The following is a 27020-nucleotide window of genomic DNA, read 5'->3' as shown; positions in this document are numbered from 1 at the left end:
CCAGGCTGGGAGTTTTAAAGGCCTCAGGAATCTTTTGCAGGTGTTTAGAGTTAACTCGTTGATTCAGATGATTAGGTTCATAGCTCATTTAGAGACCCTTTTTATGATATGCTAATTTTGTGAGATAGGAATTTTGGGTTTTCATGAGCTGTATGCCAAAATCATCCGTATTAAGACAATAAAAGACCTGAAATATTTCAGTTAGTGTGCAATGAATCTAAAATATATGAATGTTACATTTTCATCATTACATTATGGAAAATAATTAACTTTATCACAATATGCTAATATTTTGAGAAGGACCTCTATATGTGGGTCGTGTGCTCTACCACGATGCCACACAACACACCCTCTAATAATCATTTTAATGAAAAGCAAGAAAAGCGACCAGTATTTTGTCCTACTTTTTGAAGAGTAACCCAGTGCTTCTCTACCTCCAACTGATGCTGTGCACTGCAGATCAGCTGGCTGAGCAGTGTTAATACCTCAATACCATAAATCAATGGTTAACTTATGGTTACCATGCCACAGAAATCTCATACCAGTCTGTGCCTGGTTGATAATATCTGTCTATATGTTGACTTATCACAATAGTACAGACCCTGCTAAACTCTCTCTGACCTACAGAAGAGTGGAGATATTTATTATGTTTTTCTGTGGTCTTATGAAACTTACATTGAAAAGGAAAACAACTTGTGAAGATGGTAGCTGAAGCTAGTGTCATTTTCACAGGGAAATGGATTCTATAACCTTATGGGCCAAAAGGCTACTTAGAAAGTAAAAAAAACATTTCACCAAAAGCAACATAGACCAGATTACAGTTTGTAATTAAAATTAGGGACAAAGACCTTAATTAGTAGAGATACTGCATGTCGTGTGGTCAGATCAAACATAAACTGAAATGTTTGGCTATCCAGCCTGATCAAGACAGTTAACATGTTAATTTGCTAGCAGTTAGCATATAATATGATGAAATGCAGCTATAAACTATTTATAGGCAATCCGCAGTAATGAGACCACTGTGACTCTGAATCTTACTGGCTTCTTCATTAGTTACACCTTTTGCTAGAAACCTCTCTTAACTTTATTTAAATGTTAACACAAATATGGAATTAGCAGCAGTAGCTCAAATAACCACTCATTGCAATTTGGGTTTGCAGAATACAATCTCTTAGCGCAAATCATGTAAAAACCTTGAAGAAGATGGGCTAGAACAACAGAAAATACACAACATCAAAGCATGGATCCATCCTACGTTGTATCAACAGTTCAGGCTGGCCGCGGTGATGAATGGTGTGGGGGAAATTTTCCTAGGACACCTTTGGCCTTTTAATCAAGCATTTTTTTTTACTTCACAGTGTACCTGAGAATTGTTGCTGACTCTGTCCATCCCTCTTTGAACACAGTGTACCCATCTTCTGATGGCTGCTTCCAGCAGGAAAATGTACCATGTCACAAAGACCAAATCATCTTAAACTAGTTATTTAAACATAAGTTTTCTACTCCACCAGATTTCAGTACAACAGATCTGATTTGGAGTATGATGCAACAGGAGATTCACATCATGAATGTGCAGCCGCAGCCGACAAATATGCAGCAATTGTGAGAAGCTGCCATGATACTAAGTCCTGGGTCATTACAAAAATTCCAACCAGCTCTTTTTAATAGTTTATAATGTTGCTATAAGTCAGAAAAAAAACATTTAAATGAGAAAATCTTTCTAGGTAAAAAGGTTAAGACAATCAAAAAACTCACCATCTGCTGTTCCGTGAACCAGAAGATACTGCACTGATTTGAAGTTCTTGGCCCTGGCCATTACTGTTGAGTTCTGTGCACAGATTTATGGTCAGGCAACAGATAACTGACTATAACAGACTGGACAACATTCTTGATAGCTTACGTCATAGGCGCCCTGATTTTCTGAGGGCTGCAACATATAGCGCTCTGTGTAGATGGTATCTGGAATAAACAGATAAATTTAGATCTTATAATTTACTATAATTACAGGGGCCTGAAGTAGAACAAACACCAACACCAAGAAAATACCATAATATTCCCATTTGGATACAGGAGCCACTGCCATTCCACATTTGAAAACTCTGCTGCCAGAACCCAAAACCATTGAAGAAACATATCCACCATAGGACTGTGGAAGATAAGACATCTCATTACTTCAGCTCATCGGCAGTATTAAAAAGACTGACGTCAAAGAGGAACATTAACTTATTTTTAGAGACATGACTTGGCCTTTGAACTTTCTAATAATACCCAGTACAATCCAAACCATATTCGTATAGTTCATATGTATTTACTTTTTAAGTCTTGACTACTTACCCATCCCCATATAGCGACCCTATCTCTGTCAATGAAGCCCATTTTGATGAACTCCCTTAGAGAGAGGCAAATAAAAGGTAATTAGTTCATAGAAGTCATGAGAATTGCATCGCACTATGGCAGAATCTAATTTTATCAAGGTTTTATGTCCAAGTTGAGATGTTTGCTCATCTTACTTAGCTGCTGTTATCTGATCTTCCACCTCATAGGTTCCCAGACGTCTGTAGATTTCATGCATCAGCTGGTCGCCCTGGTAACCGCTTCCTCTTCCGTCAAAGCTGGCAACAATGATTTTCTGAGTGCTGGCCAGGTAGGTGGACCAGTTCACCCTGTATCTGAGGTCTACCTTCTGACTGCAGGGACCTGCATACCTGGAAGGTTGTGCAGATATGATGTTAGTGTGTATTTTTTGGATTGAGTGAATTTTCTGTGTATTTAAATTATTTATTTTGAGTTCAGTGGATTCTTACACATCTATTAGCAAAGGGTACTTCTTCGACTCATCAAAGTCTGGGGGTAAATGCATCTGATACCAAAGGTCTGTTAAATTAACACATAAATATTACATTAGAAACAGAAAATGAGAGCTTAAGGTCACATTTTTCATTATTAAAAAAAGTACTTTTTGTGGAAACCTATGTGAATAGCTTTGGATCAATGGATGGATGTACCACATTCCTGCAGCTGCACTCACAAACATGCACACACTCCTACCGATGCGCAGATCGGTAGACGATGCACAGGAGCAAACTAATGTGGCAGGGGGAAGCTGGAACTGAAACTCACACCTTTAAGATGGCAAGTCAACTGTCCACTGAAACACAACGCAACAGTCATGTTTTTGGACTGTAAGAGTAAGCTAGAGTACCTGGATAAAACCCAAGCATGCAGAGGGAGAACATGCAAAGAGAAAAATCCTAGGCCAGAAGTTCTTCATTCATGTCAATGTTTAGGTCTACTGGTACCAAACAATACCTGTTGTGCAAAGGCACTCAGCATTTTCTGTTTAGTTAGTTTTCATTTACGTTTCATGTTATAGCTGGTGTATTGGAAAAAAGTGGTGCCAGTACACTGTCCGTGAGTGTACTGGCAACATTGCCGGGTTTTAAGGTTTTTGTGGCACCAGTGACTTTTATTCATTAGTAGCTGGATGGGAAGATGGCAGAGAGAGAAGGAGAAGATATGCAGGAAATGGCCTAGAGCCAGGAACTGAATCAGGAACAACTGTGTTAAGGACTGTAGCCTCTGCATATGCTGTGCCTGCTCTTCTAATGAGCACCCATTATGTTTCACAGTATTTATTAGAGGAAAATACCAGCTAGGCTCTACAGATCAACTGCACTTGCTTAACCGAACTTCCGCAAGAGTGACCACTATTATAAAAGCAAGAGTTTCGCAGTTTGCTGATCTTGGGCTCGCTGGAGTGTGTAAACATAATGCCAATGCGGAAGGTTATATCAGCAACAGACTTGGAGAATCAACTTTTTTCACCCATTAATCTGGGAAGGCATATGGGGTCATTTTCAGTTTTGACACTTATGATTTCTTTTAGTGAGACAGAATATTTAGAAGTGGAACATATTTCAGATTGGAAGAGATTCCAAGCAAAGACAATCTTCCCAGGAGTGGATGTCTTTGTAAATTCCTGACTTAAACCTGATTAAAATGCTGTGACATGAGCCTAAAACGATGTGCATAAATCTTGTGCAAACATGAGAGAGACTGATAAAATCAGGCAGGAAACAATAAGTGGGTGTTTTTACTACAAAAGGTGGTGTTACTACCAAGTGAGGGTTGTACTTAGTTTTCCCATGACTATATTTGGAGACACTGACATGAATAAAAGCTGTTGTCATAGAACCGACATCATTAATATGCTGTATTTTGAAAACCTAAGCTCACTTGTTTTATTAAATGAAGTTGTTTTTGGGCGTGGCGCTGGCGGTGTAGGGGTTAGCGCGTGACAACATATAGAGGCTATACAGGTCCTTCTCAAAATATTAGCATATTGTGATAAAGTTCATTATGTTCCATAATGTAATGATGAAAATTTAACATTCATATATTTTAGATTCATTGCACACTACCTGAAATATTTCAGGTCTTTTATTGTCTTAATACGGATGATTTTGGCATACAGCTCATGAAAACCCAAAATTCCTATCTCACAAAATTAGCATATCATTAAAAAGGTCTCTAAACGAGCTATGAACCTAATCATCTGAATCAACGAGTTAACTCTAAACACCTGCAAAAGATTCCTGAGGCCTTTAAAACTCCCAGCCTGGTTCATCACTCAAAACCCCAATCATGGGTAAGACTGCCGACCTGACTGCTGTCCAGAAGGCCACTATTGACACCCTCAAGCAAGAGGGTAAGACACAGAAAGAAATTTCTGAACGAATAGGCTGTTCCCAGAGTGCTGTATCAAGGCACCTCAGTGGGAAGTCTGTGGGAAGGAAAAAGTGTGGCAGAAAACGCTGCACAACGAGAAGAGGTGACCGGACCCTGAGGAAGATTGTGGAGAAGGGCCGATTCCAGACCTTGGGGGACCTGCGGAAGCAGTGGACTGAGTCTGGAGTAGAAACATCCAGAGCCACCGTGCACAGGTGTGTGCAGGAAATGGGCTACAGGTGCCGCATTCCCCAGGTCAAGCCACTTTAGAACCAGAAACAGTGGCAGAAGCGCCTGACCTGGGCTACAGAGAAGCAGCACTGGACTGTTGCTCAGTGGTCCAAAGTACTTTTTTCGGATGAAAGCAAATTCTGCATGTCATTCGGAAATCAAGGTGCCAGAGTCTGGAGGAAGACTGGGGAGAAGGAAATGCCAAAATGCCAGAAGTCCAGTGTCAAGTACCCACAGTCAGTGATGGTCTGGGGTGCCGTGTCAGCTGCTGGTGTTGGTCCACTGTGTTTTATCAAGGGCAGGGTCAATGCAGCTAGCTATCAGGAGATTTGGGAGCACTTCATGCTTCCATCTGCTGAAAAGCTTTATGGAGATGAAGATTTCTTTTTTCAGCACGACCTGGCACCTGCTCACAGTGCCAAAACCACTGGTAAATGGTTTACTGACCATGGTATCACTGTGCTCAATTGGCCTGCCAACTCTCCTGACCTGAACCCCATAGAGAATCTGTGGGATATTGTGAAGAGAACGTTGAGAGACTCAAGACCCAACACTCTGGATGAGCTAAAGGCCGCTATCGAAGCATCCTGGGCCTCCATAAGACCTCAGCAGTGCCACAGGCTGATTGCCTCCATGCCACGCCGCATTGAAGCAGTCATTTCTGCCAAAGGATTCCCAACCAAGTATTGAGTGCATAACTTTGACGTATTTTGTATTAAAAACACTTTTCTTTTATTGGTCGGATGAAATATGCTAATTTTGTGAGATAGGAATTTTGGGTTTTCATGAGCTGTATGCCAAAATCATCCGTATTAAGACAATAAAAGACTTGAAATATTTCAGTTAGTGTGCAATGAATCTAAAATATATGAATGTTAAATTTTCATCATGACATTATGGAAAATAATGAACTTTATCACAATATGCTAATATTTTGAGAAGGACCTGTAGTCCTCAAAGCCGCCGTCCCGGGTTTGAGTCCCAGACCCGGCGACCTTTGCTGGATGTCTCCCCCTCTCTTTGCCCCTCTTTCCTGTTTACCTACTATCAAAAATAAAGGCCTCAAATGCTGGAAAAATATCTTTAAAACAAAGCAGTCATTTTTGTGATGGACCCATAACTGCTACAAAAGAAAGTATGTAATAAACATCAACCAGTTGAAGATGAATTTACTTACTATATGAGTGAAGATTAATGGTCCCTCGAAGCATTGTGGGAATTTGGATTTGAGATATTTCACCTTCAAATACCTTGTTGTCCTCCAAACGTTTGATCTCTAGAAACAAGAACATGTAAAATACATAGTTTCTGTCATTTTTATGTCATTTTAAGATAATTTGTGTAAACTGTCACTTACGTTTATTACTCCTTGTCTCCATAAGATAATATTGTGGAATTCTTGGACCTTCAAGGAAAATAAAAAGGCTATGTCATTATTAGAATATATAAAAATATAGAAAGTGGCTATTTTTCAAAACTGACCACTGCAGCTGAAACCGTAGTAGGAGGCGTTGTGGCTGAAGTACGCCGAGTTATATTCACAGTCTGATAGAAGAGAGCAAGTTAGACACCTGGAGCCTTGGTTTGTCCATCTGGCAAACAAAGACATACAAAATTTAAATATTATTCAGATTTTCCTTCAGTAATACTTCCTAAAGCTGTAAAATGCAGAAACCTACTGGTAGACATTCCTTCCTCCAGGCTTGTTGTCCTTTTCGTTGCTTATATAATACCTAAAAGGAAAATTAAATTCAAATTGTGACAAAGCAAGAATTGATCAACGTATAAATTTCCGTATGGGGAATTAGTTTTTATAATAAAGCAATGCAGCAGGAAATAGATGGTGAAATTAATTTGATTTCAGGTAGAGAAAAAATAAAGGTGTAGTTGAAAACAGTGACATTTCTTTTGTCTTAAACTCAGCCATTTTCAGGGACTAGGAGCTAGCTGTATGGACCTGGCCTGGCTTAGAGCCCCTTCATACAGGGTTGAGACCATGCTGTGATGTGATAATATCAGCTAGAAAGGTTTCACTGTGTCCTAGCAGGGTCTTCTGGGGCATACTGAGAGCGCAGGAGGTTCCCCTTCTCACTTGACAGAGTGAGGCTGTGGCAGAGCCATGCTAGTGTAGCATTGGCCAACCTGATGCTTTCAGACAGAACTGCATCAGTGCAAGGCGTGGCGGAATGATGATCGATTGTAGTTGGATCATTCAGAACAAATGTGTAGAGCATCGTGTGGGTCAAGGAGAACAGCACAGGGATGCCAAACATAGCAAGCAGTTTTTGCAAGAACTCATAATTGATTGTGTTTGCACTGGATACGGTTATCTAAATTTGCAGCAATCCCACCACATTTTACTAAGTCCTGTAGATTGGAGAGAACTTAGCATATTATTATAATTGTGTAGCGAGGCCCTCAGGGACCAAGTGTCCTGAGAGTCAGTTATCTGATTGCAAAGTGTTCTAGTACCAACTAATGCTGGTACAAGGACTGGGTACTAGGTTATAGCCATTGGAAGGGGTCCTTCTCATTATACAGAAATACTTTCTGCAGAAAACAAAAAGCAGAATGATCCTCAGAATGTAACTTGGGGAGGTTGTACTGACCCTGACAGGTATAGAAAACCCAGGAAATTCAGATTACTTAGGAGAGTGGGGAAAAAGAGCGTTGGCAGATTGGGCAAACGTCAAGACAATTTCATAAACAGTTTGGGTCCTAATTATAACAGCCTTCTTGAGACTTCTCCACAGGTAAAGTAAACATATGCAAGCCATTTGGGCCTTGCTGGTGCTTGCACTTGTGATATTGCAATAACCAGACATACACATATCATTATATCCAGGCCGCAAATACAGGTCTGGCCTCAGTGACTGGTCACTAAGAGCCAGAACATGTCCAGCAAACAGCACCAGATGGCTAGATTTTTACTGCCAGAATTACCAGCATTATCAGTACAGAATTGTGGTCTAATTCAACAAATGTGTTGAATCCTATTTATGCCACTTAAATGAAAGAGAGAGAGATGTCGTTCCAGGCAAAATTCTCAAATGTAAAATTTGAAGGGAAACAGACTATAGTCATGGATACCTAGAAATTTTCAGGATAAGGCCACCTAAATATGACGGTTTATTGGGCAAAAAATGTTTGTGCAGGTACTTATGTAATTACAAGCAGCACTGAGAGACTGGGCACTAGGAACCAGAACTTAGTCCAGAAAATTGGACCAGATGGTTAGCTAATGCTGCAAGAATTACCTTAATGAGTGCAAGCCTAGATCTAACACTGCAAACTGGTGATGGTGGAGATCTGGCTAGATGTGACACATATGCGGAGTCCTACATATTCAATTTAAATGTCAGGAGACCTATTTTCAAGAAAAAAAAAACATTTTAAAGTTATATTCTGAGGGACACGGACACTATTAAAGGATATCCAGAAACATCCTACAAAATGGTAAAATATACATACAGGTCCTTCTCAAAAAATTAGCATATTGTTATAAAGTTCATTATTTTCTATAATGTAATGATGAAAATTTAACATTCATATATTTTAGATTCATTGCACACTAACTGAAATATTTCAGGTCTTTTATTGTCTTAATACAGATGATTTTGGCATACAGCTCATGAAAACCCAAAATTCCTATCTCACAAAATTAGCATATTTCATCCGACCAATAAAAGAAAAGTGTTTTTAATACAAAAAACGTCAACCTTCAAATAATCATGTACAGTTATGCACTCAATACTTGGTCAGGAATCCTTTGGCAGAAATGACTGCTTCAATGCGGCGTGGCATGGAGGCAATCAGCCTGTGGCACTGCTGAGGTCTTATGGAGGCCCAGGATGCTTCGAAAGCGGCCTTTAGCTCATCCAGAGTGTTGGGTCTTGAGTCTCTCAACGTTCTCTTCACAATATACCACAGATTCTCTATGGGGTTCAGGTCAGGAGAGTTGGCAGGCCAATTGAGCACAGTGATACCATGGTCAGTAAACCATTTACCAGTGGTTTTGGCACTGTGAGCAGGTGCCAGGTCGTGCTGAAAAATGAAATCTTTATCTCCATAAAGCTTTTCAGCAGATGGAAGCATGAAGTGCTCCAAAATCTCCTGATAGCTAGCTGCATTGACCCTGCCCTTGATAAAACACAGTGGACCAACACCAGCAGCTGACACGGCACCCCAGACCATCACTGACTGTGGGTACTTGACACTGGACTTCTGGCATTTTGGCATTTCCTTCTCCCCAGTCTTCCTCCAGACTCTGGCACCTTGATTTCCGAATGACATGCAGAATTTGCTTTCATCCAAAAAAAGTACTTTGGACCACTGAGCAACAGTCCAGTGCTGCTTCTCTGTAGCCCAGGTCAGGCGCTTCTGCCGCTGTTTCTGGTTCAAAAGTGGCTTGACCTGGGGAATGCGGCACCTGTAGCCCATTTCCTGCACACGGCTGTGCACGGTGGTTCTGGATGTTTCTTCTCCAGACTCAGTCCACTGCTTCCGCAGGTCCCCCAAGGTCTGGAATCGGCCCTTCTCCACAATCTTCCTCAGGGTCCGGTCACCTCTTCTTGTTGTGCAGCGTTTTCTGCCACACTTTTTCCTTCCCACAGACTTCCCACTGAGGTGCCTTGATACAGCACTCTGGGAACAGCCTATTCGTTCAGAAATGTCTTTCTGTGTCTTACCCTCTTGCTTGAGGGTGTCAATAGTGGCCTTCTGGACAGCAGTCAGGTCGGCAGTCTTACCCATGATTGGAGTTTTGAGGGATGAACCAGGCTGGGAGTTTTAAAGGCCTCAGGAATCTTTTGCAGGTGTTTAGAGTTAACTCGTTGATTCAGATGATTAGGTTCATAGCTCGTTTAGAGACCCTTTTAATGATATGCTAATTTTGTGAGATAGGAATTTTGGGTTTTCATGAGCTGTATGCCAAAATCATCTGTATTAAGACAATAAAAGACCTGAAATAGTTCAGTTAGTGTGCAATGAATCTAAAATATATGAATGTTAAATTTTCATCATGACATTATGGAAAATAATGAACTTTATCACAATATGCTAATTTTTTGAGAAGGACCTGTATATGTTGTTTCCAATTAAAGCAGCAGGGAAACTTACACACTATCTTGAGTGACTCTCAGAATTTCAATAACCTCCCAGTGCCCAGATGTGATGGGTGTAGCCACTCCCTGCATGACGGGCCAGAGCAGAATGTATGTTACTCAAATATGTTGTTTTTTGTTTTGACTTATCACACTTCTGTAGGATCGTTCTACTCACCCCAACCACATGATGGATGTGCTTGTACTTTGTGTTGTCGCTAATGATCAGGTAGTAACTGTTCCCATCAGGGGTAAAAACTGGCTCTGATGGAGAGAACTACAGAAAACTAATAATAAAAAACGTGTCTGGACAGAAATCCTGATTTTAATTAATATTTAAAAGCTTTTAAATGTGTTTGTGTGGATGTGTGGGTCGAACTTTGTAAAGGAATACAGTGGTGTGAAAAAGTGTTCGCCCCTTGGTTTATTTGTTTGCATGTTTGTCACACTTAAATGTTTCAGACCATCAAACACATTTAAATAGCAGTCAAAGACAACACAAGTAAATGTTATGATTCTGGCCCGTCTGCCTGCTCTGCTCTCACTCATGCAATCAACTCATCTGCTTCACCTGTCTGCTGCTGCGCAATCACCGTCATGCCACACACCTGTGGAGCTGCAGTTATATACAGCCATGTGACAGGCAGACGGTGCTAGATTTTCAAAAACATTTGTGAGTAGTTATCCAGCGTTCCTTCCTGACTGATCTTGTTCTCTGACCTTGTCTTGCCTCACGGAATTTGCCTGCCTGCACCTTGTCTGACGGATTAGATTTCTGGATTTCAACTCTGTTTTCTGCCTCTGGTTTCATGCCTCTGCCTGCCCCTTGTCTGACACCTCTAGCCCTGGAATTGGACTCTGTTTCTGTCCCTGGATTTACGCCACAGCCAAGCCACTGGTTTATTCAGCCTGAGCCTGCCTGGCTCTCTAGTCCGCCTGGAATTATTGTCAAGAGGACAATCACAGCTCTCTGTGTTCCTGTCACAGTTTCTGCTGATTCCCCGGAGGATTTGGATCAGTTGGCAATCCGACTTTAGTCTGTTGGACACTTCCTCATTAACTGTCTGGATCACTTCCTCCTCTGGATCCTCATTCCCAGACTGAGAAGGTTAGTGGCTTTATCTAACTCTTTGCAAATCCTGAGTTTTATTCAGCCACTAACAAGTCTCTCTGTCCTCAGTGGTTCCTGGAAGTTGACTGCTGTTCTCCTGCTTTCTGATCCTGAGTTACTGAATAAACCTTTTTACTTATCACTTTGTGTTTGGCTGAATTTGGGTTCTCCGTCTCTTGTCGTGATAGTAAAATCTGGCCAAAAGATGGACCCATCGCCAGCACAGCAGTGGCGCACTAATGTTGATCACTCTATTGCCCGTCTAGATTCTGGCATGAGGGAAATAATTTCTATGCTGTGCTCCATGACTCCTGCCTCCACGCCAGCGCCCTCACAGCCTGTTGCCCCCAGAGTTCCTGATCTTTCCGCTGTGGTAAGAGAGCCTGGACTCACGCCTCCTGAACTGTTTAAGGGAGTTCCTGACCAGTGCCGTGCTTTTCTTACTCGATGTGAGATTCATTTTGAGCTTCAGCCTTCTTTGTTCCCTTCTGGATGCTCTAAGGTGGCGTTTGTCATTTCCCTGCTATCTGGAAAGGCTAAACAATGGGGCACTGCTGAGTGGCAGAATGGTTCGGTCATGTGTGCTTCTTATGCTGCATTTTCCAAGGAGCTTTTCAGGGGTTTTGACCCAGTTCTTCCCAGTAGTGTAGCTGCCAGAGGTTTACTCTCCATAAAACAGGGAGAGAGAAGCGTCACATCATGTATCATTGACTTTCATTTGTTGGCAGCTGACAGTTTTTGGAATGAACATGCTCAAATGGATGCTTTCATGCAAGGTCTTAATGAGAACACCAAGGATGAACTGGCTACCCGGGACTATCCTGAATCCCTTCACCAACTTGAGGACCTGGCAACCCGCATTGATTTACGCCTCACAGAAAGGAGGAGGGAGAGGTGTCATAGGGAGGTTAAACCCTCCTCAGCTCACAGTCCTGTTCCCCACCTTGAACCCAAGGGTCTTCCACCCCCTTCTGATCACCATTATGACCATAAGCCCATGCAGTTGGGTCGTTCAAAGATTTCTGCGAAGGAGTGCGATCGACGTAGGAAGAACAACTTGTGTTTTTATTGTGGTGGACAGGGTCATGTTGCCTTCAGGTGTCCGTTAAAAGCCCAGGCTCAGTAGAGGTGAGGAGAACTCTACTGAGCCGTAGCCAACTATTTGTCTCCTCATGCTCATTTCCTGCAACCATTTAAGTGTCTTCCACTTCTCATCAGGTGTCAGTGTTCATTGACTCAGGGGCGGACACAGAGATTATGGATGAGTTGTTCGCCAGGGACCATGACATCAAGCTCCTTCCCACGTCTGACACCCGTAATGTCCTGGCTTTGGATGGTCATAGTATCAACAGTTCACACTACAAAACAGAGGTAATCAAACTCACACTGGGGGGCAACCATTTGGATGAAGTGACTTTCAGGATCATCAATTCGCCTAAACTACCAATTGTTTTAGGGGCCTCCTGGTTACAAAAGCACAACCCCCACATTGACTGGCAAGCCAAAGAGATTTTGGGCTGGGCTAAGTCCTGCTCGGTCAGGTGTTTGTCTTCTGCCACCGCAGATAATATTCTGGAAAATTACATTGAGACATACCCCAATTTGTCTAAGGTGCCTCCCGAATATCATGCTTTTAAGGAGGTTTTCAACAAGTCCAGAGCCACGGCACTTCCACCTCACAGACCCTATGACTGTGCCATTGAGCTCCTACCTGGCACATCTCCCCCCAGGGGTCGATTGTATTCATTGTCTGGACCAAGCCATGAGGAAGTACGTCGATGAATCACTAAAGGCTGGTATAATCAGACCCTCTTCTTCTCCTGCAGGGGCAGGCTTCTTCTTTGTGGGGAAGAAGGATGGTTCCTTGAGACCATGCATTGACTACAGGGGACTAAAAGACATCATCAGGAATCGATACCCTTTACCACTCACGAACACTGCTTTTGACCAGATTCAAGGCGCCAAGATTTTCTCCAAGCTAGACTTAAGAAACGTGTACCACCTTGTCCGCATCAAGGAGGGGGACAAATTGAAGACGGCATTTAACACTCCCACTGGTCACTATGAGTACTGTGTAATGCCTTTTGGTTTAACCAATGCTCTTGCAGTTTTTCAAGCATTGAAGAATGATGGCCTGAGGGACATGGTTGGACAGTTTGTTTTTGTTTACCTTGACGACATTCTAATTTATTCCCAGGATCTGGAAACTCACAGAAGTCATGTTTGGGCCGTTCTCCTCCGTCTTCTTCAAAATCATCTGTTTGTCAAAGCTGAAAAGTGAGTTTCACACCACCACCACTTCATTCCTAGGATCCATCATCTGTCCAGACCAAGTCATAGTGGACCCCTCCAAAGTCAAGGCGGTCTTGGAATGGCCTTCTCCTACCGATCGCAAACAACTTCAAAGGTTTCTGGGGTTTGCTAATTTTTACAGACGTTTCATCAGAAATTATAGCCTTGTAGCAGCCCCTCTCAATGCTCTCACTTCGTCTAAGACCAAGTTTGTTTGGAACGTTTGGCTGAATTTGGGTTCTCTGTCTCTGGTCGTGATAGTAAACAGAAATTGCAGTTTTTTTAAACGAAGGCTTTATTATTAATTAGTCACTTTTTCACACAGGGCCATGTAGGTTTGGATTTTTTCCCCCTTAATAATGAAAACCTTCATTTAAAAACCAAATTTTTTGTTTACTTGTGTTGTCTTTGACTAATAATTACTTTTGTTTGATGATCTGAAACACGTAAGTATGACAAACATGCAAAAAAATAGGAAATCAGGAAAGTGGCAAACACTTTTTCACAGCACTGTATGTAACTCAGCCCAACAGTCTGCTTGTACAATTGATCATTATAACACAGAAGAATTGCATATGTTTTAAATTATCTACAGTACATGCAAATGATGGTCTGGGTCTTATCATGGAATTTGTAGATTAGAGAAAAAAATAACGTTTTACCAAAGGGAGTTAACATACCCGTCCAATCCAGCCTGTACTTGTCAGCTCCAGATGCTGTAATAAGATAACTGTGGGTTTTTGGGTGCAATAAGTCACATTTCACAAAATATAAGTGAACTTTTATCTCTGCTCCTCTAAGCAGAGAGCACAAAGAGACACCACAAAACAGAGAATAATTTAGAAAAACCTTTCTTGTTAATGTGTGGCATTTTGAAAGTAGGGCTCTACTAAAACCCGTTGCCTTAAACATATCATCATGTAACATCATTGTTTATTACAGAGTAAGCATATTTTCTTGAACATGGCACTCTTCCTATCAGGTTACCCAAGGCCTTATGGAGGAAACAGCAAACATGAAGGTGCTTTGTTCAGATGAGACCCAGATTAAAAAAACTGTTCATAGCCCTGAATATAGCATCTCCATGGTTAAACATGGTTATGACAACACCAGGCTGTGGTGATACGTGTCACTAATGCTCTCCGAGGCCTTCACACAGATCAGGTGTATCTACATACTAAGATAAAATTAGGTACAAAGAGCCTCATCACTTAAAACCCCAATAAAATACAGCGAGGATAGTAAAAATGTAAAATGTTCAGGTGAATACCTTTGCAAAGCATTGTACATTTCAGTAATGTTTGGATTTACCTCAACGGGATTCCTGCTCGATCCACTGATGTCATAAATCTGAAGAATGAGGTGGTTCTGTTGTCTCTTTAGCCACTGAACAGCTATACGGTTATCAGTCACCCAGGTAACAGAGGCCAGGTAGTGCTCACTGTGAATGGAAAAAAAAAACCCGAATCAAATTCTCAGTTTTTCTCAAATTCCTATAGGGAATGATACAATAGAAACTTATGTATTACAGTTTGCTGAATGAGGCTGGAACAACAACTTCTGTGACTATTGTTGTGTTGTCAGTGTCCACAACAAACAGTTTCACAACAGGGTTGGGAGTACCTGCCTGCAACAAAACAAAAACTGAAAGATGTACCAGAAAATCTAAAATATGTCAGAAGCCATAACTGTTAGAACAATCATTCCTGGGAGTCCCACCTTAGGATATGGAATGGAAATAGTGCTGGGGTACTGGTCCTCGCCAAACCAAGAATACTCAATATTGTGCACTAAAGTGTCATTGAATTCAGCATATGCCAAATACGTCCCTCCAGGTGACCACCAGACACCCCGATTAGATGAGAACATCTCCTCTGGAATTGGAAAAATATAAAGAAACTTTGAAAAAATCCAAATCAAAGCTAAGTAACAATAACATATTTCTCTACATGTATTGTTTGCAGTTGTTAGAGATTCAAATCTCACAATAAATTCATTGTTGTGCCAGGTTATGTCACATATTCTAAGAAGAGGAATTTTATTTTACCATTAAATCCCCATCTGGAAGAAATCAGGCTTATAACATAATGCCAGAAGTAAATGCCTGACCACATTCTTGAGAAAAATAAATAAAGTATATCAGAAAGTTAGCAACAGTAACTGTTTTGACAGCAGGCCTGGAAAATCTGCAAGTGTAGTCATAACTGGGGAGGTTCCTCATGGAAAATCTGAATGTGAATGTGATTCTTAACAGATTTGTTACCCTCATAGACCCAATCTGGGATCCCGTTTAATATCTTATTTGGCTCTCCGTTAAAAGTGATTTGCTCTCTTGGTGATTCAGGGCTGATCTTCAAATAGACATTGTTGTCCCAAACATAGGCCTGGAAATAAATAAAAAAATATCATAAATTAAGGAAATGGGCATGAAAAAGAAAACCTGATTTCAGCTGAAATGTTATAAACAAAGTATTTAGGAGGGGTAGTTACTGGTAATTTACTTCAACGCAGATAAAGTTAGACAGTGATACTTAACAGAAATACACATACTGTTCAATTCCACTATTTATGTAAAGGGCATAAAAAAGATGATCTAGTCTTTATCAGGTTCTAAAAATATTTAGATCTAGTCCCTATTTATGAAGAAAAAATAATGGCCAAAATGGAGAAAGATACTGTGTTAAAAACTAAGTACATCCTTGCTATTTGCTTATGACTCCAGATGGAAAGTAGCAGCCAGGTGCTGTTAATCAATGGCACATGTTCAACTGATTATCATGACCACCTCTATAAAACCAGGGGTTTTGGCAGATGGTTTACCACAAAGCCAGGGGGAAAAGACATCAGTTTTACCTTAGAGAAACAACCATTGTTGTCCCTCCAACTGGAAACAATTACAAGGCAAAGCAGTTTGAAGTCCATCATTCTACATTTAGTCGGGACTTTCTTCCACTTTTCTGAGATCAGATCACAGGGGGAACTGGAACAGGGTGGAAAACCAAACAAACTCGAGTTCAGTTTTGGGGGATCCCAAAGCACTCCAAAGCCAGAAGTGATATATGTTTCCAGACCATTTTAGGTCTGCCTTGGAGTCTCCTCCCAGTGAGACATCCCTAAAAAACCTCTAAAGGGAGACATCCAAGAGGCATCCTGATCAGATGACCCTGGAAGTGCTGAGGTGCCTGTAGTCAGTTAATGTGAATCTTCTGCTACTTTTCATACACATTAAACACAGCATGCTGTGTGCTGAGACGGAACTGATTACTGGACTCCAGTCTTGGATACTTTTATCAGAAGCGTTGAAGCTTCTCAATATATCAGGTTTTGAAAGACATTGCTGCGGCCGCGGATAGTAGTGTCAGCCTGCATCCTGATGATGTTGGTGTGGGACTTGAAAATAATGGGGACATATTATCTGATGCGTATCTGACGCCGATGTGTGTTGAACATTACTCCTTTTGATGCAGAGGAGCAGTGGCTCTAGTCCAGATAACAAAGCTCCTCCCCCTCTCTCTAAGGGTGAGAACAAACTCCAGATGGGTAAAGGACATTTCAACCACTTTTATTCAAGATCTTGTTCTTTCTATAACAATTCATAGCTCTTGACCATAGGTGAGGATCCCTATATTGATCCTCCGGTTATTTAGAGCTTCACTTTTTATGTAAGCCCTTTTTTCACCATCACAGACGAGATAAATGCCCTGATTACTACAGACTCAATATGTTTATCCATCTCCTGCTCCATCCCACAATCACTTGTGAAGAAGACACAAAGGTGTGCAATGGCCCAGTTAAAGTCCAGAACTTAACTACTACTCAATCTTAGGGTGCACTTAATTTTCAAACACAGCTTTTCATTTTGACTTTGACTTGTCTTCTGCAGGCTTACCAGTTTGTTCCCCATAGGGGCCCATGCAAAGTACTGGACCACATCCGGAATGTCAGAGGGCGTGATATCTTTGCTGAAAGAGATTGTTGTGAATAAGTGATTTTTGATTTTTAAATTTAAAAAGAATGCTAAAAAGTGTGCAGTAGAGAATATTTTAGAAATATTTTGCGTTTTATTGCAATCACAGATATTTCGCAGCACACTGTTGCTATTAACTAGTTAATGTTTTTAAATGAAAAAAAAAAAAAAAGAAAAAAAAAAAAAATGTGGGCTGCACGGTGGCGCAGTTGGTAGCACTGTTGCCTTGCAGCAAGAAGGTCCTAGGTTCGATTCCTGACCGGGGGTCTTTCTGCATGGAGTTTGCATGTTCTCCCCGTGCATACGTGGGTTCTCACCGGGTACTCCGGCTTCCTCCCACAGTCCAAAGACATGCCTGTTAGGTTAATTGGTCACTCTAAATTGCCCTTAGGTGTATGAATGAGTGTGTGCATGGTTGTTTGTGTGTTGCCCTGCGATGGACTGGCGACCTGTCCAGGGTGTACCCTGCCTCTCGCCCATAGACTGCTGGAGATAGGCACCAGCTCCCCCGCGACCCACTATGGAATAAGCGGTAGAAAATGACTGACTGACTGACTGTTTTTAAATGAACAATGAAATGAAAATGACTTACTCTGACTGCCGGTCATACAATGAATAGGAAGCTGTGAACGAATGTCTCCACACCTAACGGGACAAATGAAGAAAGGGTCACAAGCCACAAATGCATCAGGTTTGACACTAAATGGTTGATTAAAAGTTTAATGTACCTTGTTGTAGTTGCTCATGAAAGCAACATATCTTCTGTCAGCAGACAGCTGGTAGTCGTAAGCGTCCCGTGCTATCTGTTGTTCAAAGAAATATTATTTATCTATTCATGACCTTATAAATAACACTGCATTTGTTTAGATCGACTACTTTTATTGTGACATCTTGAATTTTGGGTTGAATGCTGAATAATTATGTAAAACATTTTGCAGTTTCAGAAGCATGACTCACAAACTTGTCTCTGTTCAGAAATTCTTCAAACATGTTTGTGTTCACATTGTAGAGGAAGATAGAGCCGTCGGTTTCTTTATGCAGGTACTCATAGTCTGTTGTAGAAGATAAGAGAAATCAGTGCACATTCAGTCTGAAAGAAAGGAGAGTCAATGAAACCTGGGTAATAGTGCACCATTAAAAGAGCAGCAAAACAACTTTAGCAATATATGACTCACAATGACCTAATGGTGCATGTCATATTTTCTTAGCAAGCACTAAATACACTCCCTCACATATGTATTCAAACTCCTTAAACTTTTTCACTATTTGAACAAATGAAAATGTGAAACGTGGTTCTTCTTTGTTCAGCCCTTTTGAGTCATAACATGGTAGAACAAACATTTGTTGCAGCTGCAGTTATACTAGGTTTTCATGTATAAAGATTGGGAGTGAAATAGTTTGAGATCAGTCAGAATGGATGTGAACATAAATTTTCATGTCATGCCACAGATTCCCAATTGGATTTAGTTCTGGATGTTCATTGGGCCATTTTAGCAAATGAATATAATTTGATCTAAACCATAGCTCTGGTTGCATGTCCAGGATTGTCAAGGTGCTGGAAGGTGAACCAGGATTCACCAGGACCACCCTTTATTTATCTTGATCCACAACTAATAATTGTCTTTTTGCCCTGGATTAAGATCCCTCCATCCTGAAATTAGCTTCATCCATCTTTCCATCAACTCTATCCAGCTTCCCTGTCTCTGCTGAAGGAAAATATCCCCAAAGCACGATACTGCCTCTCCCATGTTTCACTGTGAGATTTATTGTGTTCAGTGTGATGTGCAGGGTTAGTTTTCACACTTTGTTTTGCATGTTGGCTCAACAACTTTGTTTTGTCTCACTGACTAGAGCACCTTGTTTCACATGTTTGCTGTGTCTTATACATAATTTACATACATTATTTAAAAATATGAAAACCATGTTTCATTGTGCTTTAGCCTCATAGTCATGCACTGCTATGTGCTGGTAGATCACATAAAATCCTTATGCAGTATATTAAGATTTATGGTTGAAACGTGACAAAATATGAAAAAGTTCAACAGATGCTTATGTTTTTTCAAAGCACTGTAACAAAGATACGGGCTGTAACATCATAGACTGCATGAAAGGTGTGGTCTAGTGAAACAGTTACCAAGAAGCATAACCAATAAAAATACTGGATAATAAAGGTCTTCATTGACACATTTATGGTTTTACAAGCTAGTACATGCCTAGGGGTTATCAGTCTCACCATGTTCCATTTACTTTTCTTATTTTAACAATTGTTCCCACCTGAAATCCATTTCATGTTGTAGGATGCTGGTTTCAGTGTATAGTTGAAGACATCGAACAGGGTGAAAGTTCTCATGTTGGACCCCTCCTCCTCTGTAACACAGTTTTAGCCCAGTTAGCTCTCATTGGGACTTCTTGGCCTGTCCCTGTCTGTATTAAGCCTAGGAATATACATTTAGCCCATAACTCCCATTCAAATTGTGTCCTAAAGAAAAACTTTGAAAGCTAGACTTCATTAGCCCTAAACACTTTTTCAACCACATTTAGACATTTTTGCATTGATTAATGTCGTCATTTCAATGTTTCTTCAATGAGAGGTTTGCTCTGACCAAGCCTCAATTTAACGATATGGGTCAAAATTGATAACAGGTTTAAAAAAGATTAGAATTGTGTTAATTTATATACACTATACTGCCAAAAGTATTTGTCTGTCTACGTTTACAGGTACGTGCACTTTGATGACATCTTATCTTTTATCTATATGGTCCAATTGTTGATGGACCCACCGTTGCTAGCAATAGCAACTTCAGCTATTCATTAAACATCTTCCACAATGTTTAGGAGTGCATAGTTGATGACAGAACAAGAATTGCAGTCTCTGCTCTAATTCATCCCAAAGGTGTTCAAGAAGGTTGAGGTCAGGAGGCTGATCAAGTTTCTCTCACCAAACTTTACACCTGCAGCCTTGGAAGTGATTGGAACACCAGAATTTATTGATTTAGTGGTGTGACCCAATACTTTTAGCAATATAGTGTATGTTCTTGTTTACTTGTTTTGTAGTGAAAAAAAAACCGAGTATAAAACCTTTAAAGAATGACTGCTTGTTCGATTATAAACTGTTATTAAACAACAGAGAGCTCATACTTCCTCTTTTCGTGAAAACAACATATTTTTGAGCCGAATGTTCCCCTTTGAAGCTGTGACATTTAACAAATCATGCGTAATGACGCGCGCGTTTCTGCCAGCGGCGCGTGCCGTTACAGGACTTTTCACAGCACTCACCCTTCAAAAATATAACCGTGGGCACCGCTATCAAAACGACGACCACTGCAACCCCTAAGACAGCGAGCAGCACTTTTGCGATGGAAACCTGCCCAGGAATGAAAGAGGAGAAATCAAAAACAGGCTTTTCAAGAGTCATAACACAGAAAATATGCAAGTGGGAACAAATACTGACCATTGTTTCTGTTTTGTTACCCGTCCGAATCACAACTGCATCGTTTTCCACAAGGCTACAGACACGGAGAACTGTAAAGTGACGCGAAAGTCATGCGTTGGAGTTAAATATTATCTCAGCTGAAGTTTCAAAGGTGAGACTGTAAATCTGCGGAGTAAAGTTCTTCAGTGTTTGAGGAAGTGTCTTCCCCAAAACTGTCTACCGTGCAGCCGTCACAACACACTATGTGAAAACATCATGCTGATCAAGCGTTTGCTTCTCGTAGAATAACTGATTATATTATGCTGAATTTACACTGTACAAAAACTCCCTCAACTTGTCTGCAGGTCAGAGTTTAATTTTATTAATTTTAATAAGTACATTTTAAGAAGTTTAAGAAAATAACTCCTAAGTTCCAATGAATGGGCTGTATTAATTAGTGCTACTCATAAATGTAATTTGTTGTGGCCTCCAAAATAATGGGGAAGACTGCTGACTTGACAGTTGTTTAACAGTCATTTACACCCTACACAAGGAGTTTAAGCCACAAAACGTCATTGCTAAAGATGACTTCACATAGTGCTGTAACCAAGCTTATTAATGGGAAATTGAGTGGAAGGAAAAGTGGAGTAGAAAAGGGGCACAAGCAACAGAGATGATGCCTTAAAGGAATTGTGGAGCAAAGTTCAGTTTTGGGGAAGATTTACAAGGTGACCACTGGAGTTATTATTTCAAGAATCACGACAGGCAAATTTACTCTGTACAAAGGCCATAATTGTTTAATTGCTTGTGTTAAGTCAATCCGGAGACTTCAAAAGCAGTTTACCAGGTCTCAAGAGTAAAAGGATGTAACAGTTTTTCAAAGTCTTTATTACAGATTTCAAATCAAGATCCCAAAATCTGGAGGAAAAGTTGCATTGCAATGCTGATTTAATTTTCCATTCTCTTAGCAGGTGTTTTTCCTGGATGGTCTCATCTTCTTTGATCTGCTGAACAAAAAAAACATCCCCACACCATGAAGCTGCCACCACCATGTTTCACCATTGGGATAGTGTGTTTGGCTTAGCATTACACAATGTAAGTTTTTACTCAGCAACCGGTGTTTTGCACGTAAACCTAAAAGCTACATTTTGATATCTCCTGACCAGAGCCCGTTCTTCACAATGATCATTGTGGCCCCTTAATGACTTGTGGGAAATTTTAAAAGGATTTCCTAAACAAAGACTTTTTTCTTACCAATCTTCCATAAACACTAGATTTGTAGAGTTTATGGCCAAAAGTTATCCTGCCAATGCATTACCCACCTGCGCTGTGGAATTCTGCAGCTCCTCCAGAGTTAACACAGCCCTCTCAGTTGGTTGTGTAATTAACACAAATTTCCTTCCATTCTGGTTAGATAGAGCCCCATGTGTTGGTTGGGTAGCAAATTTATTATATATATCTATATATATACATATATAGATATATTTTTGTATATATATAGCCACAATATTATGACCTCTGCCAGGTATGTTTAACAGTGAGTATTGTGTCATAAATTTGTGTTGACTGGAAAATTTAACTACCTATGTTTTTTAACACTACATTGCTTATTGCCACGGACCTTAAGGTCTGATTGAATGTGATTAGACTAGAATGAGATTGAATAATAATTCAGATCAGAACAGTGGGGACTGTACTTGTTTAGAATTGTAGATGTTCAGTACTTTTTGTCATGATGAAAACAAAGATATTCTGTATTTACAAACAGATCTGTCTAATGTCACAGATAACTCTGTTCTGTTGAACTGCATTGTAAAAGTACAGTATTACAAAGCTGGGTCAGCAGCCAATAAACCAACTACCATAAATCCCATCTAATTAATACTCAATATTTACAGGATCATTAATGGCCCTCAATTCTTCAACAAGGACTGTAGAATGGTAATACCAGAGTGAACTTTAAAATATAATTCACATGAAATTAAAATTTTGTCTTTTGATAAAATGATATGACAGCATTGAATATGTATAAAACAAGGAGACCTAAAGTCTATTTTTCCTCTGATTTCAGATTGTGGAAGTTAGTCTTTTTGTACATAGTGTAAACGCTGACTGTAAATGTTAACAGCCTGTTAAAAGCTTAACAAATACAGAGCTGTGTCTTTATGACCATCAGACATCGTATTATTCCGCACTCATCCCCCTCACACCGGACATCCTCAGCACACAAACAGACAGTGGATATCTTCTCTAATGCAGTGTAGCTTTGTTTGAGGAGTGGCCCTTTACAGATAAATCCATTTACCAGATACTTAAGCTGACTGGAACCGTTTATAGTTGTCACTTTGAATGCGTTTGGTCTTATTGGACAATTAGAGTGCTGATGTCACTGAGCTCAAACAAAAACAACAAGAAGATGACGAAGGAAAGTGATTTTATAGTCATATCCAAACAAGGGTGCAAGGGTCCGCTATTAGGATATGTTACTAATCATATATGAAATTATACTAATGTTTAAAATAAACATTACTGTTCCGACTCATTACATCACTTATTAATCTATTTTTTTAGTAGTTATTGCTAAAAACACTGCAAATAATTGTTTTTTGATGGGCAATATTAGGTGTGAAGGGGGTCTTTCTCTTAAAATTTAAATGAAGCCACAGTTCTATGCAGTGTTGGAGGTAGTTGGTTTTACTGGATTTTATTTCGTGATGTCAGTGTAAGTGGGGCTGAACACAATTCACACTACACTCTTCAGATTTCTTTCATAGAAGCTTTTTGAAACCATGCATCCTTCCACTTTTCAAATATGCATTTTTCTGTTTTAGATTTCTCTAGAGTTCAATAAAGTAACTTGCTCTTTACTCCACGCAAAAATAGCAGAGTTATGGATGAAATCATTACGATGTTGAGTGTTTATTCTCAAGGATAAACAGGGAAGCGGTGCTGTCACTTCAGCAAATGTAGTGCAAGGGTCAGGGCTGAAATGACATTCTTGGCTAGGAGCTCAATTTTGTTTAGGTTTGGGAGTTATTAAGGGGGAAACTGGTGTTTGTAATGAGCCAGTAAAGCTTTTGTTTACATCCTTACAGCACATCTGCATGGTGCACTTTGAAACACTATTTCCTCCTCTGCACAAAGACACATCAAGCACTCCACTCATATTTCAGTCTAAAGATTAAGCTACAAACTTCATTCAATTATATTGGGTTTTATGTGAGAGACCAACACAAAGTAATCCATAACTATTAATTGGAAGGGAAAGGACACATTCTAAGATGTCAAGTTTTTTTTACAAATACAAATCTCAAATGTTGAGGCATGCAGTCTGCACCTTTCAGAGGGTGGCACCATTGGTTGTCATTGGCATAAAGAGGAAAATAAATATTTAACTTTCTTGTCATTTTTTTAAGTGCCGTGATTTACAGAGAAAAATAAACGACATGCCCAAAACTTGACCCATATGGTATCCCAAAGGAGAGGAGTAGAGGATGCTTTATAGATATGTGGAATCTAATATGTCAAATGTGGTGTGTTGACCTATTTTTTAGCACATCACACCTACAAAGTGTTAAGCATTTCTTAAGGTAAATCTTAAGATACTTTGATAACTCTTGCTAATCAAAGGACTCTTTGTTTCTTTAAGGCTTCATCAATCTTCTATACCTTTACTCTGTTTCAGACTGATGAGAGGCCGATGACTGTCTCCAAGGGTAGGCAAGAGATAGGTATGGGGGAAATTTAATGCCAAAAATCAAAAGCACAATCATCTCCTAGCAACCATATCAGCCAATAAAATGACAGCGTGCAACTGCTAGGTCACAGGCTTAGTTGGGGTGTGCTTGTTTCCTTCTACTGAGCGTACCTGTGTTGCTACTTCCCTGACACGGGTCATACGGGGCAAAATCTGGAAGTAAAGTGCTTCTATGCATCCTGTGCGTGTCGCAACTTCGTGAAATAGGTCAATCTACTTCACTGGATAGCTCAACTCAGCAAAGTACAATGACAATCGATAATTCAAACTATTATGAAGTAAGTGATTTTAAACATTCAGTAGTTTTATATGTACATCTTTTTCAACATAAACAACATTAAAATAAAACATGACAATCAAATCTTTTCAGTGGGAGACATAATTAAGAATTGCATTGTAAATTTGCTAATTCATCTAGTATATCAAAGATGAGGTTAATGATTTACAATATCACTGTTATAACAAGATTTTCGGTAAAATGTTGACAAAGTTAACCTTACACTTTAAGGGTTTGGTCCTTGTTGGGTTAAATTAAACACTTTCTTTTTACTTATTGGGATTGCTATTTATGATATCTGAATCATACATTTTATAAATGCTTATTCTTAATTTTCCATAATTTGAGTGCTTCACAATAAAATATCTATAATGTTACACTTTCTACCATTGTTACAGACTCTGCTGAGGCATCAAATTCTGGACCAATTGCTGAGCCAAATGCAATATGTTCTCAGTCATCAATTGTAGCAACACAGGCACAGTCAGTAGAAAGAAAAAAGCATTACTAAGTTTGAGTACAAGCAGAATGAAATACTGCTCTCAAATTGCGCACAGCGTGGACTCTGGAACCCATCTCCTTGAGAGGGGCTGGACTCTCTTCTACTCTGGAGTGGCCCACGGGGAGAGGCGGCGGGCTGGTGTGGGTTTGCTTGTTGCCCCCCAGCTCAGCCGTCTCGTGTTGGGGTTTACCCCAGTGGATGAGAGGGTTGCATCCCTGCGCCTTCGGGTTGGGGAGAGGTCTCTGACTATCATTTCGGCCTACGGGCCGAGCGGTAGTGCGGAATATCCGGCCTTCTTGGCGTCCCTGTCGGGGGTGCTGGATAGTGCCCCTCCCGGGGACTCCATTATTCTGCTGGGGGACTTCAACGCCCACGTGGGAAATGACAGTGACACCTGGAGAGGCGTGATTGGGAGGAATGGCCTCCCCAATCTGAATCCAAGTGGTGTTTTGTTATTGGACTTCTGTGCTAGTCACGGATTGTCCATAATGAACACCATGTTCAAACATAAGGGTGTCCATCAGTGCACTTGGCACCAGGATACCCTAGGCAGGAGGTCAATGATCAATTTTGTTGTCGTATCATCAGACCTTCGGCCGCATGTTTTGGACACTCGGGTGAGGAGAGGGGCTGAGCACTGATCACCACCTGGTGGTGAGTTGGATCTGCTGGAGGAGGAGAAAGCCGGACAGACTTGGCAGGCCCAAGCGCATAGTGAGGGGCTGCTGGGAACGCCTGGCGGACCCCTTGGCCAGGGATGTATTCAACTTTCACCTCCGGGAGAGCTTCGACCAAATTCCGAGGGATGTTGGAGACATAGAGTCTGAGTGGACCATGTTCTCTGCATCTATTGTCGATGCTGCTGCCCGTAGCTGCGGCCGTGAGGTCTGCGGTGCCTGTCGCGGCGGCAATCCCCAAACCCGGTGGTGGACACCGGCAGTAAGGGACGCTGTCAAGCTGAAGAAGGAGTCCTATCGGCTGTGGTTGGCTTGTGGGACTCCTGAGGCGGCTGACGGGTACCGTGGGGCCAAGCGTGCCACAGCCCAGGCGGTGGCAGAGGCAAAAACTCGGACCTGGGAGGAGTTCGATGAGGCCATGGAGAAGGACTACCGGTTGGCCCCGAAGCGATTCTGGCAAACCGTCCGGCGCCTCAGGAGGGGGAAGCAGTGCTTCGCCAACACCGTTTACAGTGGGGGTGGGGAGCTGCTGACCTCGACTGAGGACATTATCGGCCGGTGGAAGGAGTACTGTTGGATGGGTGCAAAAACTTGTTATCACTCATGTAAAAACTTTGGGTTGCAAGGCACCTGCACTATGCCTTCCTCCCTGTGTGTGTGAGATCATTGTTATCTCTGTGTGAACCAGCCTCCTTTCCGTCTCACACGCATACACCCTGTCTGAACTGTCTGTTGAATTGTGTATATAAATAAAGAGATAGGGTGTCAAAACTTTGTAGTTTCACTGCAAAGTGGGCTACCCTTGTCACAAGTAACTCTGACTGTATCGTTCTTACCTCTGAGTTGACTAAATAATACCTAACATTTATTGGTCCTTCGAAGCCGGATTAATTCAATAACCTTATTTCTCTTTGCTTTAACAGTGACTCTGGGATCCGTGGGGGAAGCCTGACGTCGAGCGAAG

General features: G+C 40.9%; 1 protein-coding gene and 1 long non-coding RNA gene across 2 annotated transcripts in view; one reads left to right on the top strand and one right to left on the bottom strand.

The window, feature by feature from the left end:
- The window catches only part of dpp4 (dipeptidyl-peptidase 4), a 24226-nt gene extending 3140 nt beyond the window's left edge, over positions 1–21086 (bottom strand). Inside the window, exons 1-24 of the mRNA XM_047354744.1 lie at positions 20883–21086; positions 20708–20795; positions 19706–19798; positions 18389–18483; positions 18160–18234; positions 18024–18076; positions 17354–17426; positions 15728–15848; positions 15184–15338; positions 14994–15091; positions 14776–14905; positions 14145–14180; positions 10240–10338; positions 10078–10148; positions 6639–6692; positions 6442–6551; positions 6317–6364; positions 6137–6235; positions 2805–2874; positions 2511–2705; positions 2335–2389; positions 2047–2146; positions 1901–1959; positions 1756–1828 (exon numbers count right to left, since the gene is read on the bottom strand). Coding sequence (XP_047210700.1) covers positions 1756–1828; positions 1901–1959; positions 2047–2146; positions 2335–2389; positions 2511–2705; positions 2805–2874; positions 6137–6235; positions 6317–6364; positions 6442–6551; positions 6639–6692; positions 10078–10148; positions 10240–10338; positions 14145–14180; positions 14776–14905; positions 14994–15091; positions 15184–15338; positions 15728–15848; positions 17354–17426; positions 18024–18076; positions 18160–18234; positions 18389–18483; positions 19706–19798; positions 20708–20795; positions 20883–20885 — 2053 coding nt within the window. The 5' untranslated portion in view covers positions 20886–21086. The remainder of the gene's footprint in view (positions 1–1755; positions 1829–1900; positions 1960–2046; positions 2147–2334; positions 2390–2510; positions 2706–2804; positions 2875–6136; positions 6236–6316; positions 6365–6441; positions 6552–6638; positions 6693–10077; positions 10149–10239; positions 10339–14144; positions 14181–14775; positions 14906–14993; positions 15092–15183; positions 15339–15727; positions 15849–17353; positions 17427–18023; positions 18077–18159; positions 18235–18388; positions 18484–19705; positions 19799–20707; positions 20796–20882) is intronic.
- LOC124861215 lies at positions 20904–27020 on the top strand. Its single transcript, XR_007036563.1, has 3 exons — positions 20904–21015; positions 21812–21938; positions 26980–27020. It is a non-coding gene; the product is annotated as an uncharacterized LOC124861215 (long non-coding RNA).

The sequence above is a fragment of the Girardinichthys multiradiatus genome, chromosome 24, assembly GCF_021462225.1.
Source record: "Girardinichthys multiradiatus isolate DD_20200921_A chromosome 24, DD_fGirMul_XY1, whole genome shotgun sequence".
NCBI classification, from domain to species: Eukaryota; Metazoa; Chordata; class Actinopteri; order Cyprinodontiformes; family Goodeidae; genus Girardinichthys; species Girardinichthys multiradiatus.
This window is presented reverse-complemented; position numbering and strand designations above follow the sequence as displayed.